Genomic DNA, 14,683 nt, shown 5'->3' with positions numbered 1-14,683 from the left:
CGTGCTTCAACATTCTTCACAGTATTTTATTCTATATCATTGTATATTGTATTTTTTATATATTTTTTCAATTGCTAACACACATTGGTCAAAAGCCATGTTTTCAAAACTCTTCATCCAGTCTGCATTACCAACATGCATATTGGCCAAACAGTTAATCTCACCTCCACAAGTCAAATCACCAAAACACTAAATATATGTCTCAAAAGAAACTCGTTCAACCAAACACTGGCAACAACTCTCACTCAGACAGCACAGGAATTGTCCTTTATTACACACTAACCTAAAAAACAAAAACAACAGGGGGCATTATCTCTGAAATGCATATGATTTTTTATGTAAATTTGTATTTTATTACGCAGTAAGAACAACAATTTTTTCACTTTATTGACTGTACTTAAGTAATTACTAAAATTTCAGTGTTGCAATGCAGTTGTTTTGACAGTAACACTGGTACACAATGACCACAACCTGTAATTCACGTTCCAACCCCCTGAATCAAGTCCGCTAAAATACAAGCACATTTCCTGCTTTACCTTTACATTGCAGTCCTAAACGACACTTTTTCAAAACACTACGCACATTGACGTAAACATAAAATTTACTGTAAATATTCTGCTAATGTATTTCAGTCTGGTTACTGCAGAAATGCAGGACATCCTGCCATCTTTCTGTTTTCAGAATCAGCTTTTATTGCCAGCTATGTAAACCTTTTTATTATTATTATCATTATTATTTACATGTTAGAGGTAGATACACATACAAGCATGCATGTACACAGTGTGATGGAGCACAGTGCAAAGGATACTGGAATAATAAGTATTATGTGCAGGTGTTACTTGAGATAGGTGGATTTGGTACACAGTATATACACAAATTGACAATATGAACAGCTCTGAAATAGACAACAAGAGAATGATGAATAAATAATATAAGTAAATAATAATAATAAGTAAACAGGTGGCTGAACAGGCAGAGTTACTGGGTTATTGCACAGGATTTGTTCCTGACACTGAGTTAGAGATCAGCTGTTCATCAGAGTGATGGCTCGTGGGAAGAAACTGTTCCTGAGTCTGTTGATTTTGGCGTGCAGTGCTCTGTAGCGCCTACCAGAGGGGAGAAGCTGGAACAGGTTGTGTCCGGGGTGAGATGGATCTGCAGTGATGTTTCCTGACTCTGGAAATGTATAAGTCCTGAATGGAGGGCAGGTTGGCACGGATGATCTTTTCTGCAGTCCTGACTGTCCGTTGTAGTCTGCTCCTGTCCTTTTTGGTGACAGATCCAAACCAGGCAGTGATGGACGTGCAGAGGACAGACTGGATGATGGCTGTGGAGAAGTGGAAGTGGAGAAGTTTTGAATGTGTTTTTAACAGTTTTGGTTTTAATAGTTAGCATTTAAAACATGTCTTGCAAATATATAGTTTTTTGCAGTTGGTGAATTAGAAATGAGAAGAGTTCATGGATTTTGGAGAAAGAGGTCATTGAATGCATTTTGTGTGAAAGCAATGAAAAATGATTAACAGTTTTGTCCGCATACACTTGTGTGTCTCTGACTGTGTGACGAGTTTTGACAATGTGACTTCAGTTTTCACCGATGCCTGTTAGTAACTGAAAATAACTGTAATATAGGATTAATGGGGAAATGTATGTTTTAAGATTCTGACATACTGTAATTCTCCTGCCACTCAAATACATTTGAGGTGAATTTAATTTTGTTTTACTGCTCAATACATTGATGCATTGAATGTAAAAGTACTGTAGGCTACTTGACATACGTGTACTGTATTTTCACATTATATTACTTTATACTTCTACTCCACTACATGTCACGTGGGCAATACATAGGAACATACTATATGTTTTATTACACATTTGAGAGCTATAGGTGCAAATTACAAATTTACATACAAAATCAAACTATCCACATTTTTATTTTTAATAAATCTTGCAAATAATACTTGCACCGTTTCCTTTCTTTTAGTGCAAAAGACCACAAAGGTATGTCTGCATGCAACAATCAAAATCAAAAGCAGGACTTTAACCAGCCATCACTTCCAAACTGATTGTCTTTTAATACCCCATACAACTAGTCCACAAAATCTGTATTTTAAACTCACACACGCAAATCAGATTGGAACTATATGAAAGCACATTTATTTGAAAACCATCTCAAATACCTCTTATAGGAGTACAAAATATATTGCTTGAAAAAACATCACTTTACACGCCCAGACACACCGCTGATAGCAGTTCAATACAGAAAATGGATTTCAACTGAACATAACTGGCTACATTGGCCTGCCAGGCAAAGTTCTTTGTTGATTAATGAACACCTGAAGGTTTGAGTTTCATGAATACTTAATTTGATGACAATAAAGGGGGAGAAAAGGCTTACAATTGGTGACATTTATAATCTCTATATTTAATTTCTCTAACAGGGCACTGGCATTTTACAAGAGTGGGGAATAAATAGAAAACAGACCTGTCTGTTCGTCAGATCAGGGATTGGGAAAGATGAAGGATTGCATTTTATTTACTTGATTAGAAAAGCAGTGCAAAAGAGGATTTCTTTCAAGTTCCCAGATCTTTTAGGGGATGGAGGTTAATGAAGGAGCAGGCTGGGGGACATGTATCTTTTGGCAGATAGGGTATGACAGTCAATTAACTCTGAAAGTAAATGTGTTAAAGTGTAAAGTGTTTTAGGACAGGTCCAGTCCTCTCAATGCAGAGGCTTAATTATTAAATATACAAGCTACACAAGTCCTGCTTGTTACAGTCTAATTTATTTTTAATGTTTTATGATTCTACCAGGTCAAAACTTGAAACCTGAATTGTTTTTGCTTTAAAGCATCAAGTCACGTCTCACTGCAGTAAACCCATAAGTTGTTTTTTTACTTCAAATCCAACTCCAGTCAAAGTCTTAAATTAAGTTCTTGGGTTGGCTGAAGAGAAAAAAAGCCAGACAGGAAGTGGTTTGAACATGTGAGGATGGCTAGTATTTGCAGGGGACAGAAAATACTTATTTAAGCCGGTATTGTTGTACACAGCAAGTGAGTCTACTCAGTTTGTGGCAAAACAAAGCACCAAAGCTCACTTGCAAGCATGGCAATAAACCATCTCCCCTCTACAAACAGTATCATTATATTTGCAGGACTGTAGACTAATTACAGCCAGTCTGCTCATGATTTTACGATGATACCAAGGTTGCCAAAAGTCCCCCAAATGCTCCCAAGAACTGCCAAATGTTGCACAACAGTTATAGAGAGTAATGCATAGAAAACTAATTCTTGACAAACTTCTGTGCAGAAAATAACATTCTCAATACACTATACTGTTATTATGAGCCACACCTTTTTCAACAAATGATCACTGGTGTTTCCATCCTGTATGTCTTTATTAAGTGATCTCCGAGGCAGAATAGACATTTTTAAGTTAAGAGCACAGAAAGTGCTGTCAGAAAAAAAGAAAAGTAGTGTACATGTTGAACTATAAGGAGGATGTTTATCACAAACACATTTGTTGTCCTTATCTGGTAGAGCCAGACCTTCGCCACGCTGTACTTCAATGGTCCATCTACTGTGCTTCACATTCACAAATGCAAAAAAGTTAACACTGTTGGACAAAAACAGGCTTTTCCCTCGCAGCTGTAAATTGATTGTGTCCTGAGATGAAATACCAGACATGGTAAGAGCTGACACAGGTGAATTTTCAAAAAGGTTTTAAAGATGTGTCATCAGCTGGTCACTGCTCTGTGGACTCCGCTCTCCTCTGAATGTGGGAGATCTCCAGTATGGGCATGAGCAGCTGGAAAGCATCCTGGATGTAAGACGCGCTGTTGGACGCCTGTGAGGAAAGATGATTCAACACTTGTCAAAATGTAACACGGAACACAAAATTGTTCTGAAATTACGTTAATTTGGGCTGTAAATGACACAAACGCAGACATTCTGACTGCAAAACATCCTCCTTAACATGCTATTAAGACTCTTTTTCAGGCTTCACAAGCTTTTTTTTCTAATTCTACAAATGACGTGAGATGATTTCACTTGTTCCCAGAACCCCTAAAAGACTTTCACAAAATTAAAATAGCTAGACCCAGCGTGACTTAGATTGCTGTACTTCTATCAATGGCAATCTGCAAAGAAAATTATGAATCAAAATCCAACATGGATGGAAAGAATCGCATTTTCGAAATATTCCTGAGATAATAAAAGGCTACTTTGTTGACGCTGCTGAATAAGAATTAAAGTCAGCACCAATAATGACTCCAATGTGGACTCCAAAAATGCAGATTTGCTTCCTCTGACCATCTGCAAGAATGTCTGTGTTTCCTCTGTTCACCTACAGTAAGTTTTGTGACATCCATCGTACGTAATCAGGAGACAGTGACAATGAAATCTAGAGTTGTGTGTCATTTGCATAGTTACGATAACAGATCTTGTGTTTGCTTATTATAGAATAACTGACCCTCAGTGGATTTCCATACAGCAAGTCAAAACAACAACAGGTGAAACCAGAAAAGCTGTGAAACTACATTAAAAAAAAAAAATAAAATCCACGTTTAGAATTCAGTGTCTAGAACACAAACCTCTAAAAAGACTCCTGTTATCAGAGGGTTGAGGACGTCTCCCTTCTCATTTGACTGTAAAACACAACATTTAGAATAAGTTACAATCAGCTTTCACATGAACATTCAGCAGGGATGATGCAACAAAACCAGTTTGGAAAATGAAAATATAAAATAAAGAAAGTAAGAAAAGTAAAGATTGTTTGATACAACACCTTTCTATAGGGCACAAAGTGCTTCACAGAGAGAAGCTTGTTTGAGAGTTTTTGCTACAGTAAGTTTGACAGATGCAGCAGGAAAAACGTGAGTGGAAACAAACAGTAGCAGGGCCCTATGAATTTTATTTTATTCTGTGTTTTTTGTTTAAATTCTGTGTTTTATGATTTAAGCACATTTTGCCATCAGAAACTGGGTGTATCATGTGGTGGATAAATAAAATTTCAACAATAAGAAAATATAAAAAAATCCCAATCAATATCAATGGATTTGATGTATCATGCAAATATGCATGTATAAATGTTCAAATATATGTGCAATTATTTATGAGGACAAGTCACAATAAATGTATTGTAACAGTAAGCTACTAAAATACTATAATGCTATTTTATAGGGGACAATTCACAGTGAATGCATTGTGAATTGCCTCCAATTAAATCGGTTATTACTTGACTAGTGACGGTTTGTTCCCACGGATCTTCTGCAGGACAGTCTCCATATTCTGCTCCAACACACGGTAAGAAGTGGGTCCGATGGAGGCTACTCTCATGTGGGCAACGCTCTTCTGTGTTTACAAAGCCCGATCCAGATTTTTATAAATTGCATTTTGGCAGATTCAACAATATTCTGTGTTTTAACACTTGATTACATTTTTATTATCAAATGACGGAATTCTGTCTGCGTTTTCCACATCACGGAAATGACAGGGCCCTACAGAAGGTTAGTGAGTTAAAAATGAGAAAACGCTGGAGGTCAGCGAAGATAAGATTAGAAATGTTATGACTTCAGGTGTGTGTCCTCTAAGCACTTGAAGGAAACAGATAAAAAACAGAATTTTCTAAACACCTCGGGACTTAATTACTCTAATGGTTCTAAATAATCATGATGATAAAGAAAAGACTCAATAATCCCATCCTCAACAAATTCAGTAACTTAGTTGGCAGCGGTCTTAAAATAAAGGCCTTGATCTATTTCCCATATTCAGATCTACTTCCACATTAGTGAAATATCCAACTGTAGAACCGAACTCTTTGACACACAGAGCTAAGTTAGAATCACCACACTTACCCCTGCGGTTGTTAAGCAGCAGGTGAACTTCTTGGAAAGCAATGAGATTTCTTTACACAGGACAACAGTTAACCTGAGGACAGACAACATGAGAAACAGACGTCCAGTTAAAGTACAGATGAGACTGTGAATGTCTACTGTGCAGCTCCTGCAGTGTCTCCACACGTGTTCAAACAGATAATCCATGCGGTCTTACTGTGACAGAACGCTGGCCTCTGTTCTGCCGTTGGAGAAGAGGATCATCTCAGCCAGTTTGTGGAAAAGCTCGATGGATCGAGCCGTTAGCTCCGCAAGACTTCTGATGGCTGCAGCATGAATCTCCTGACAAAATTCAATACATACACACTGCTGAATGGACAGAAGAAACTGTGTGGACTAAAACATGGAACGTACAATAAAAGCAACTGTTGGCCAGATAGGAGCATCACACCATATCAGTGAAGTGTGGTGCAAAAACAAATGTCGACTAATCGATTAGTCACTTGACAGAAATGTACTGAAGAACCATTTTGATAACCAATCTGCTTCCACCTTCTCAAAGCGTCAGGATTTCTCACTTTTACATTATTAAATCTTTGGGTTTTGGACTGTTGGTCAGACAAAACAAGCTATTTGAAATAAGCAAGGAGTTCTGACATCAACCTCAAATGACTTCGTCTTTTGTATTGATAAATATTGATGATGGTTAATCAGTTATGGAAAATGAGTATACCTCTACAGAGAGTGTTTTCTTTATTTCCTCCTCGCTCTCCTCCTTCTCTGGTGGTTTGGTGATGTCAGTGATTTGGCTGCAGGTGCTCCTACAGGCCTGTTGGAGGTTAGAAAACATGCTTTTAATTAACATAACTAGGTTGCTTAGCTTTATGACCCACCATTTGGCCGCAATAAAAAAAATAACAATACTAATAAACTTTATTTATATAGAGAGCACAGAGAGAAAGCTGAAATAAAATACCACAGTGAATGATAGAATGCATGAGGGGCAAAATAAAAGACAGGAAAACAGGAACTGCACACCAGCTGTACAATAAATACTACCTCTGTGTTCAAATGTAAACATATTTTCATCTAGGCTGTTTTGACCAACCACATTAACAACACTACAAACTGCAGCCTCGCTAATGACTTTCTCAACAAAAACTGAACAGGCGTCCGATCCAAAACACAGAAATGAAAATAAATAAATAAATTTAATTTGACTTGAAATGTGACTTTGGTACCTTGCTGAGTTTTTCAGCTGTTGCAGCGACACTGAGACCCTCCAAGGCCTCCGTTAACTCCCTCTCAAACTCTGTGCCGTCTTCATCTGGAATTAGAAATGTACAATCACTTGGTTCAGGTGTTGCATCAATTCCGGTGTATGAATGATGTTGTATTCCTCTTACGATGCTGGTATTTCTATGACCGTTACGGACATGTTACCTTTCTTCTCGTCCACTTCCTCATCATCAAACTCCACCAGGGAGAAAGAGTCCTTGATGAGATCCAGCTCTTCTCTGAGCTGAACCAGCTCATCTCCTGACAGAGTGGTCAGCACCGACTTCACCTACAGCACACGCACAAAGATTTGAGGCTTTTACCAGATACCACTGAATTATGCAATATAAAATAATGACTCAGTACGTCTATTTGGCCACAGTAGGTGTATTTATATTATATATTTTGGAATGAAACTCCCACCGAACCTTAGACTCGCTATCTCGAGCCAGCATCTCCAGTGCCTCGAGGTGTGACAGACCCTGAAATTCATCAAACAGCATCCCATAGTGGGCGACCACCTTCTTCCCAGATTCTGACCACTCTTTCTCTGCTGTCTGCAGCTCCTCCCGCTCCTTTGCTTCCCTCAACACCTACGAGACAGAAGGGATGAAAAGTTTAAATGAGACAGGGCTTTAGTCTTATCCTTGTCTGTTTTTTAGCTTACTTTTTTACGTTTACCTTGACTTGAGGTTATTTTTAGTATTTCATTAAATTTGATCACATTTTGTTAATGTCATTTTAGTCTCATTTTGGCTACAAACAGCTATGAAGAGGTAAAACAAGATGTATGACATGAGATTCACGTCTTTTAGAGATGCTGAAGGTCAGTTTAGGCAATTAATATTCCAGTCCCTCATCAAAAATAAATTATGTATAACTTTGATATCTGACGATGGTCTGCGTACCTGAGACAGAGTGGAGTTCCTGTTAATCAGTCCTTTGGTCTTCTTAAAGCCGGGATCGCCTTCTGCTATCACGTCCATCGTCTTCTTCCCGATGAACTCCAGAGCATCCAAACCGCCCGTTATCACTGTTTTCCCCTGTGAAGAGAGGAACATATAAACAGTTTAGTTTCAGTTTAACATCCACAACACCTTCTCTTAGTGAGTGACTTACACCAAATATAACATGTGTGAATTAATGAGTTAGCAAGGGGGTAAGACTATGTTATACTAACTTTTAGAGGCTCTGTTATTAGTTTGGTTGCTGCATCAAATTGGAAAAAATAGATCCATCAATAATGAAGTTGAGAAAGAAATGGAACATGGATGATGTTTGTTTCCAGATGGCTGGACCCGGTCAACTTGACGGATTCCAAACAACCTGGCATCGTGTCATAAAACCTAATTTAAAAAAAAAAAGTCAACTTTGGAAATACAGCCCGACTTTGTTGGCATTGTGGGAAAGGTTTCTACCCATAAACAAAATGTCATCCTTATGTTTTTTTCCTGGAACACATAAATCACCAAAACTGAACATTTAATCCCACAGAGTCGTGCTCACATTTGCTCTTTGAATGTTTTTCAAAGGTCAATCAAAAGTGAACTTACTTTAAAAAATATAAAATAGTTGAGAGTAACTGAGAGAAAAACACAGAATTGCAATGCTGCCTTTTCTCAAGAGCTCACGTTTTCAGTCTCAGTGCTCCACACACTACTCTAGATCTACTCTACCATGAAAAACGGATGTTTAAGATGTACTTAAAAAATGTGAACTCGTCTTTCCCCCATCCAAAGAGCAGAAACAAAACACACAATATTTCTGCTTACTGTGCTCTGGACGACGCTGGTGAGTGACGACAGCATTCCCATCGCACTGCCCACCACTGCCGATCCATCAGCTGCTGCTTTGTCCGTCTCACTGCTGGCATCAGCTGCAGGAGTAGAAACAAACACAATACATACTGTTATACAATGTTGACAGATGTGTGGAGAAAATGTGTGATTTGTGATAAACTGACTTATATTTATATATGTCTGTGTACAAGAAGGATAGCTCCTTGATGATTAGACCAGTTCACCCAGTGATGTGCCTTATCTATACACAACACACAGTAATTCCTTACCCTGCTCTTTCTGCTCCTCCTGAACTTGTGCAGAGAGTTCGGTCGGACTGGGGATTCCCAAAGATGTCTCTGCCTTCTCTATTACCTGAGTGAGCCCTTGGCCTGGATTGAGAAGACAGACAAGAAGTATGTGTCGTACAGAAGAAGTGTTAACGATAATAGACAGAAAGATAGTGAGTGATTTTGTGTGTGTGTGTAAAAAAATAACTAAAAAGATCACCAAACAGATTATATATATTATATAAGAAATACAGAAAGATTGGGTTAGGTGGTCTGTACTCACCAACAGTAGACACAGTAGCTGTTGCTGTGGATAAGATGGATTTGCCCCAGCTGCCCAGTATCCCCAACCACCCTGAGACACAGTGGACTCACTGGATGTCTGAGAGAGAGGACAGAGAGGGTATAGGGAATGGAAGGAATAGGAAGGAAAGAAAAGACAGAGAGAGCAAGGGACAGAGGTTATGAGTAAGAGAATAGTAAGACAAAATCAATGACTGTTGTAGACAAGAAGAAGTGACCTTTGGTAAGACCCTGGGGCTGGTGGGGAATTCAACTGTTACAAGACAAGGCTTGTAAAAACATTCAGTTAACATCTGAATAGTTATGCCGGGACAAATGTGCAGCATTCAGAGTCCTTTGTGCAGTAATAACCTGTTGATTTGTGGACAGAGGCCTGCAGTGTCTCCCAGGGAACAAAAGATTGAATATGTAGTGAGCAGAGTGAGATACTTTAGACATTATTATGCAAACATTTTTGGTTATGTTTATGTAGTACAGCAGTATTTTTTTTTTTGCTGTATTTTAGGGGGTGTTACTCTCTGAGCTGCCATACCAGATTGTTAACAATAAAGTGAGAATATGTTCAATGATGGCTTTATAAAACTGGTTGATCTTTTCATGAGCATCAGCAGAAGTGTTGTTCTGACCAAGGCCAAGATGAAAATCACAGCCAGGCGCTGCTAGATGGCCTCTGAGAAAATGTTATCCCATGCTTGTCTAATTAAAGGCATAGCCTCTCAAACGAGCATTCCCCAAGAAATTCTCATTATATACCATTATTTGTAGTTTTGTGTAGTATAAACAATAATTATCTCAGTGCCTTTGCCGGCTGCTCCTCTACTTTCAGCATCTCCGCCTCTTCGGCTGCAGGTTTGGCTTCTGGTCTCCTCCTGGCTTTCCTTGTCGGGGCCACATCGGTCGAGATGTCAGGTGCGGTCTGCGGGGAGCTGTCGGGCGTTTCGGCAGGAGAGGCATCCTGAATCTCTGGTGCCACCTCTGGACCCTCTGCCGCTGTTGCTTCACTGTTTGACATCTCGATGCCTCAGCACATTCCTTCAAAGTGAAAATAATAACTATTAGCCAGATAAGTATCCGATTAACCTGCCGAATAACTTGAAGATCAATGTACAAATTTTGAGGGGACAAGGGTTTTTGTAAAAAATGCCTAAAGAAAGAAATAGACACTGTTAAAGCGTCCTTCTTCCACCTTTAGATCCAAACACTGTGATATTTAATGCATTCATTTCAGGAATTACTTTGTAATAAAATGCTTTAATTCACTGTTTTGGTGAAATCAGTTTCCTTCAACCAGTGACAGAATACATTTCCCTAGCTTTTAAAAAAAATGTTTGTTAAAAGGTTTTCAGGAACAGGAATGTATATTATGACATTACATAAACGTTAACTCAGCAAATTACTGTTATTGTTGTATAGTAACAAGTTGCATTGCTATTCAATCTTTAATATTATGTGTTGCTAAAGCCTTTGGTGAGCTAACGTTAACGTCAATGAATTTGACAATACGGCCAGGAGTGTAAATATTTATCTTTAATCACTAAAAGCTGTTTCAATAACGTTAATTATAAACGCATAACTTAACTCGGTCGACATAAAACCCAACTGTTAACTGTTATAACGTTACTTTTACTACAAACTCACCTTTTTCCTACTGTCAACGTCTTGATGCTAACTTAGCAGTTCACGTCACCTCAGTCTGCTGACAGCTTCCTTCCCAAAACCAACCACAACCAGACAGGTTTATCTTCTTTATTTCGGTTTGCACTTCTGTTTCTTAAACGCCTTGTAAACAGTTCAATGTGCGAGGTTTTCTCACTCGTTTTGTCAAAGACAGTTTTAGCCACGTCACATTGTGTTTTCACCACCGACCAGGGTCCAAAACACGGAGGATCCGACAGAGAGCCAAGCTGGGGAAAATAACTTCCGGTTAGTGTTTTCAAAATAAAACACATGTTTTTGGAACATTTGGTAAAACAGAGGTTGGAAGTGCGAATCTGTATCCGGAAAAATAACAAACGTCCTCTACATATGTATTTTAGACACAATTAGACACATCTGAAAAGGTTGGTGTACATTTTAGATATTATTTGACTTTTCCAGGGATGACTCATGATTTTATTTTTTAAAGAAAAAAACGCCGTACTACCGGTTCTCTCTGTCGTTAGGTAACTTGATGACGCAATTAACTTCGTCAAGTGATGCAGACTTCAAAATAAAATTATTTAAACTTCCGGTTCTCAAAATTAAAGTACATTGATATTTAGTTGTCGTTTGTCCTCCAGATCTGTTCTGTTTTGAAAAATCAAGTAATCGTGAATGTATTTATTCAAGAAAATACAAATACAAATGACAGATCACCAAATAGTTTGCGAATGTTTTATACAAATAGAAATATTACATGAAAAAGTAGCCTTATTATCATTATTAAGTATTACATAAATTATATATTTAATTTAATCTATGTTGTTCTTTTCTCCGTCACAGACTGGATTTGCACGGGGAACAAGCCACGCCCATTCGCTCATACCTGAAGCAGGAAGTGAACGTACCCGGACATCATGGCAAGGACTGGTCGTGTTCGCGTTGCTTAAACACGTCAGGGTAAAAGCTGAAAAAAAGGAGTAAACGGAAATAAATGAACTAAGAAGGATCCTGTTAGTCGGTTATTTGTTGTTTTGGTCGTTGTCAGAGCTACAGGTGAGAATCACTGGCTTAGATTTGAGGTTTTGTTTTTTTAAATGTGTGGGTTTCTCTCTTCCTCTGGTAAAATGTACAATATTGTTATACCAGAGTAGCTAGGTATTCAGTGCTTAAACTATTATATAATTATTTAAATGAAATATTCCTTACTGGACTAGTATTCCTGTCATAACTCTTACACAATTATCTTCACTAGGGCCTACTTCCTTTTTAGTTTATCCTTAAGAGACAACAACGCGTACTTTTAAAAGGTATTGAAAGCTAAAGGAACCGATCAAATCAACATTTTTTCATCTAAAAATCAATGCAGTGAGAGAAATAACTTTAAGACAGTAGGCATGTTTCCATCAAGTCTAATTGTGATGCGAATTTTAAGCGTACTTTTGAAATGTCGCTAAAAAGAAAAAAAACAAAACAAATTGCGAGATATGTGCGTTTCCATCAGCTGGTTTGGAGCGAAAACACCAGGTTACGGCAAGCGTAGTTACGTCAGTAGTTGACGTTACACATGGCTGTAATAAACAAGACGTCTGGGTTCCAAACCAGAAACAAAACCAGTTGCATGAACCTGATGGTCGCTGATCTTAGAAAAATAGAGAGAGGTCCTCAGGGATGTGTTTCAAGCGGGCAAGTTGCAACCAGCCATGTCTCCGCACCTTATTATCCGGTGTTATGCCGAGTTTTGCACGCTTACCGAGAATTGCGTGCACCTCCAAATAATGCTTTTAAACGATAATATCCTTTGTGGATAACGGATTCGAAGGATATATTTTATAAACGTTTAGAGTCGTTAATATTTTATTACACTCAGAAGTAGCATTGATATTCAGCAAAAATATGTGTCCCGTTTGATCAGTGTGCAGAGCAAAGTATCTGAAAAGGACCTTTAAGAGGTGAATGCATAATTCGACAGAACAGCTGATGAAGGCTACCTGCCCAGATTTGCATCCACCGCTTTTCTCAGGGCAAATGAGCGTTACCAGCCGCGAGGTGCATGAAATTCTCGCAGGTATGCAGAGCTCGGCACAACCGGGCAAGACGCCGACAGCAGAAACAGCTGATCAGATGTGAGTCACAAGTTCGCTACGTCGGAACTTATTAGGAAAAAAAAGTGTTTCCATCTCCAATTTAGCGCATTTACTCTTTTTCGAGAAAGGCAAAAACCACCTCAAGCCAGCGTAAAAAAACTTTTTAGCTAAAATAAGGATTTTTTTTTAGATTCCATCAAGCTTTTCTAATGCCAGACTTCAAAATGCGCATAAAAACGTGGATGGAAACACGGCTAGTGAAAACAGGGGCATTGAAAAGTCAATTTAAAGGATAGGTTATGGAAGTTGAAAATATGCCATGAGGAATAAAGAAAAGCAAAAGCCTGGAGTCCTGCGTTGCTCTGTGAGCCATAACTGTTTCCTTTTCCTGTTTTGCAGGTTTGACTTGTCTAAATGTGAGCTGAAGCCATGGTACCAACTCAGAAACGCCACCTGTCACGCCTGCTTCTCTCAGTCCTGCTGCTCAGTGGCTGGACAGCAGAAGGAGCTCAGAATGGGTCAGAGCAGGCAGCGTCCTCTCTGCATTTGGCCAGCGTCCCCTCCAGTGGGGACATTGTGGTGAAGGAGGGATCCAGTGTGCTTATTGAGTGTAACGTGACTGGAGTCCATGATGACTTCAAGTGGTACAACTCTAAATCACATCTGCTGGATGAGGACGCAGGTGGGAGACGGAAATGCTGCACTGAGAAGAAGTTCTGATTAATTAGTTATTATATTAATGAGTTATTTTTGCCTAAAATAGTTTTACAGAAAGCTTTTATTGTTTAAAAATCAGCTGCCATGCCTTCCCTTAATGTGGATTTTTTCTGAAACGGGTGCATTTGAAACAGTCTGATACTCCACTTGTCAAACAGCCCACTTCTAAACATTGCTGGCAAAAATGTTGCTGTTTCTCAGTGATTTACTCAAAAATATTGAGGAATAGATTAATTATGTCACAGCTCCGGTTGGTTTTCCCTGGCATTAACCATTATCAGTTAAATGCTGTGTCAGTCCAAGTTTTGCTTTCATGCATGTATCAGTTATCTCTGAAACCACAATGACGAAGCAGCTTCTAATCTAATCTGATATATAAACCCGCTTTTATTTTACCAGGTGGTGTTTTGTGTTCTAATTTGTGGAAGAATTAAAGTTGCATTAAGTAAAATTGAAATTAAATTAGCACTGATTGGGTTTCTTGGCCAGCGTAAATGTTATTGATGCCGCATTACAAACTGCTTGAAGGAGGAGATGTGCTCGTAATAAGATGGACTCTCCCTGTTCCCAATCCTCAACTCATCTCTTTTGGTAAAACTAAAACTGTCTGTTGCTGTCTCCAGGTGGGAAGTGGCAGATTCAGCAGAATGGCGTCCTGAACATCACTGCGGTCTCCTTTGAGGACCGCGGCCGCTACACCTGCGTAGCCTCCAGTGGTGCCAGTAAGACCCAAAAACACCGTCACTGTGCGTGTAGCCCACT

General features: G+C 38.8%; 2 protein-coding genes across 2 annotated transcripts; one reads left to right on the top strand and one right to left on the bottom strand.

Annotated features, from left to right (window-relative positions):
• Positions 1-3,375: 3,375 nt before the first annotated feature.
• Positions 3,376-11,380, bottom strand: LOC119884475 (protein FAM114A2-like). Its single transcript, XM_038694878.1, is given in 15 exon segments — positions 3,376-3,843; positions 4,589-4,642; positions 5,852-5,924; positions 6,048-6,172; positions 6,564-6,659; positions 7,072-7,157; positions 7,274-7,397; positions 7,537-7,701; positions 8,017-8,151; positions 8,881-8,984; positions 9,177-9,278; positions 9,460-9,513; positions 9,516-9,558; positions 10,279-10,511; positions 11,118-11,380. Coding segments are annotated over 14 exon segments (1,476 nt in total). The 5' UTR covers positions 10,492-10,511; positions 11,118-11,380; the 3' UTR covers positions 3,376-3,741.
• A 643-nt stretch (positions 11,381-12,023) lies between these two features.
• Positions 12,024-14,667, top strand: LOC119884473 (microfibrillar-associated protein 3-like; the record flags this gene model as incomplete). The annotated part of the gene is made up of 3 exons (XM_038694876.1): positions 12,024-12,173; positions 13,604-13,886; positions 14,545-14,667. Coding segments are annotated over exons 2-3 (376 nt in total), but the record flags the coding sequence as incomplete, so codon positions are not given.
• Between the last annotated feature and the right edge of the window lie 16 nt (positions 14,668-14,683).

The sequence above is a fragment of the Micropterus salmoides genome, unplaced genomic scaffold (assembly GCF_014851395.1).
Source record: "Micropterus salmoides isolate LMB-PRFRI ecotype aquatic unplaced genomic scaffold, ASM1485139v1 Ms_hic_scaffold_3486, whole genome shotgun sequence".
Lineage (NCBI taxonomy): Eukaryota > Metazoa > Chordata > Actinopteri > Centrarchiformes > Centrarchidae > Micropterus > Micropterus salmoides.
This window is presented reverse-complemented; position numbering and strand designations above follow the sequence as displayed.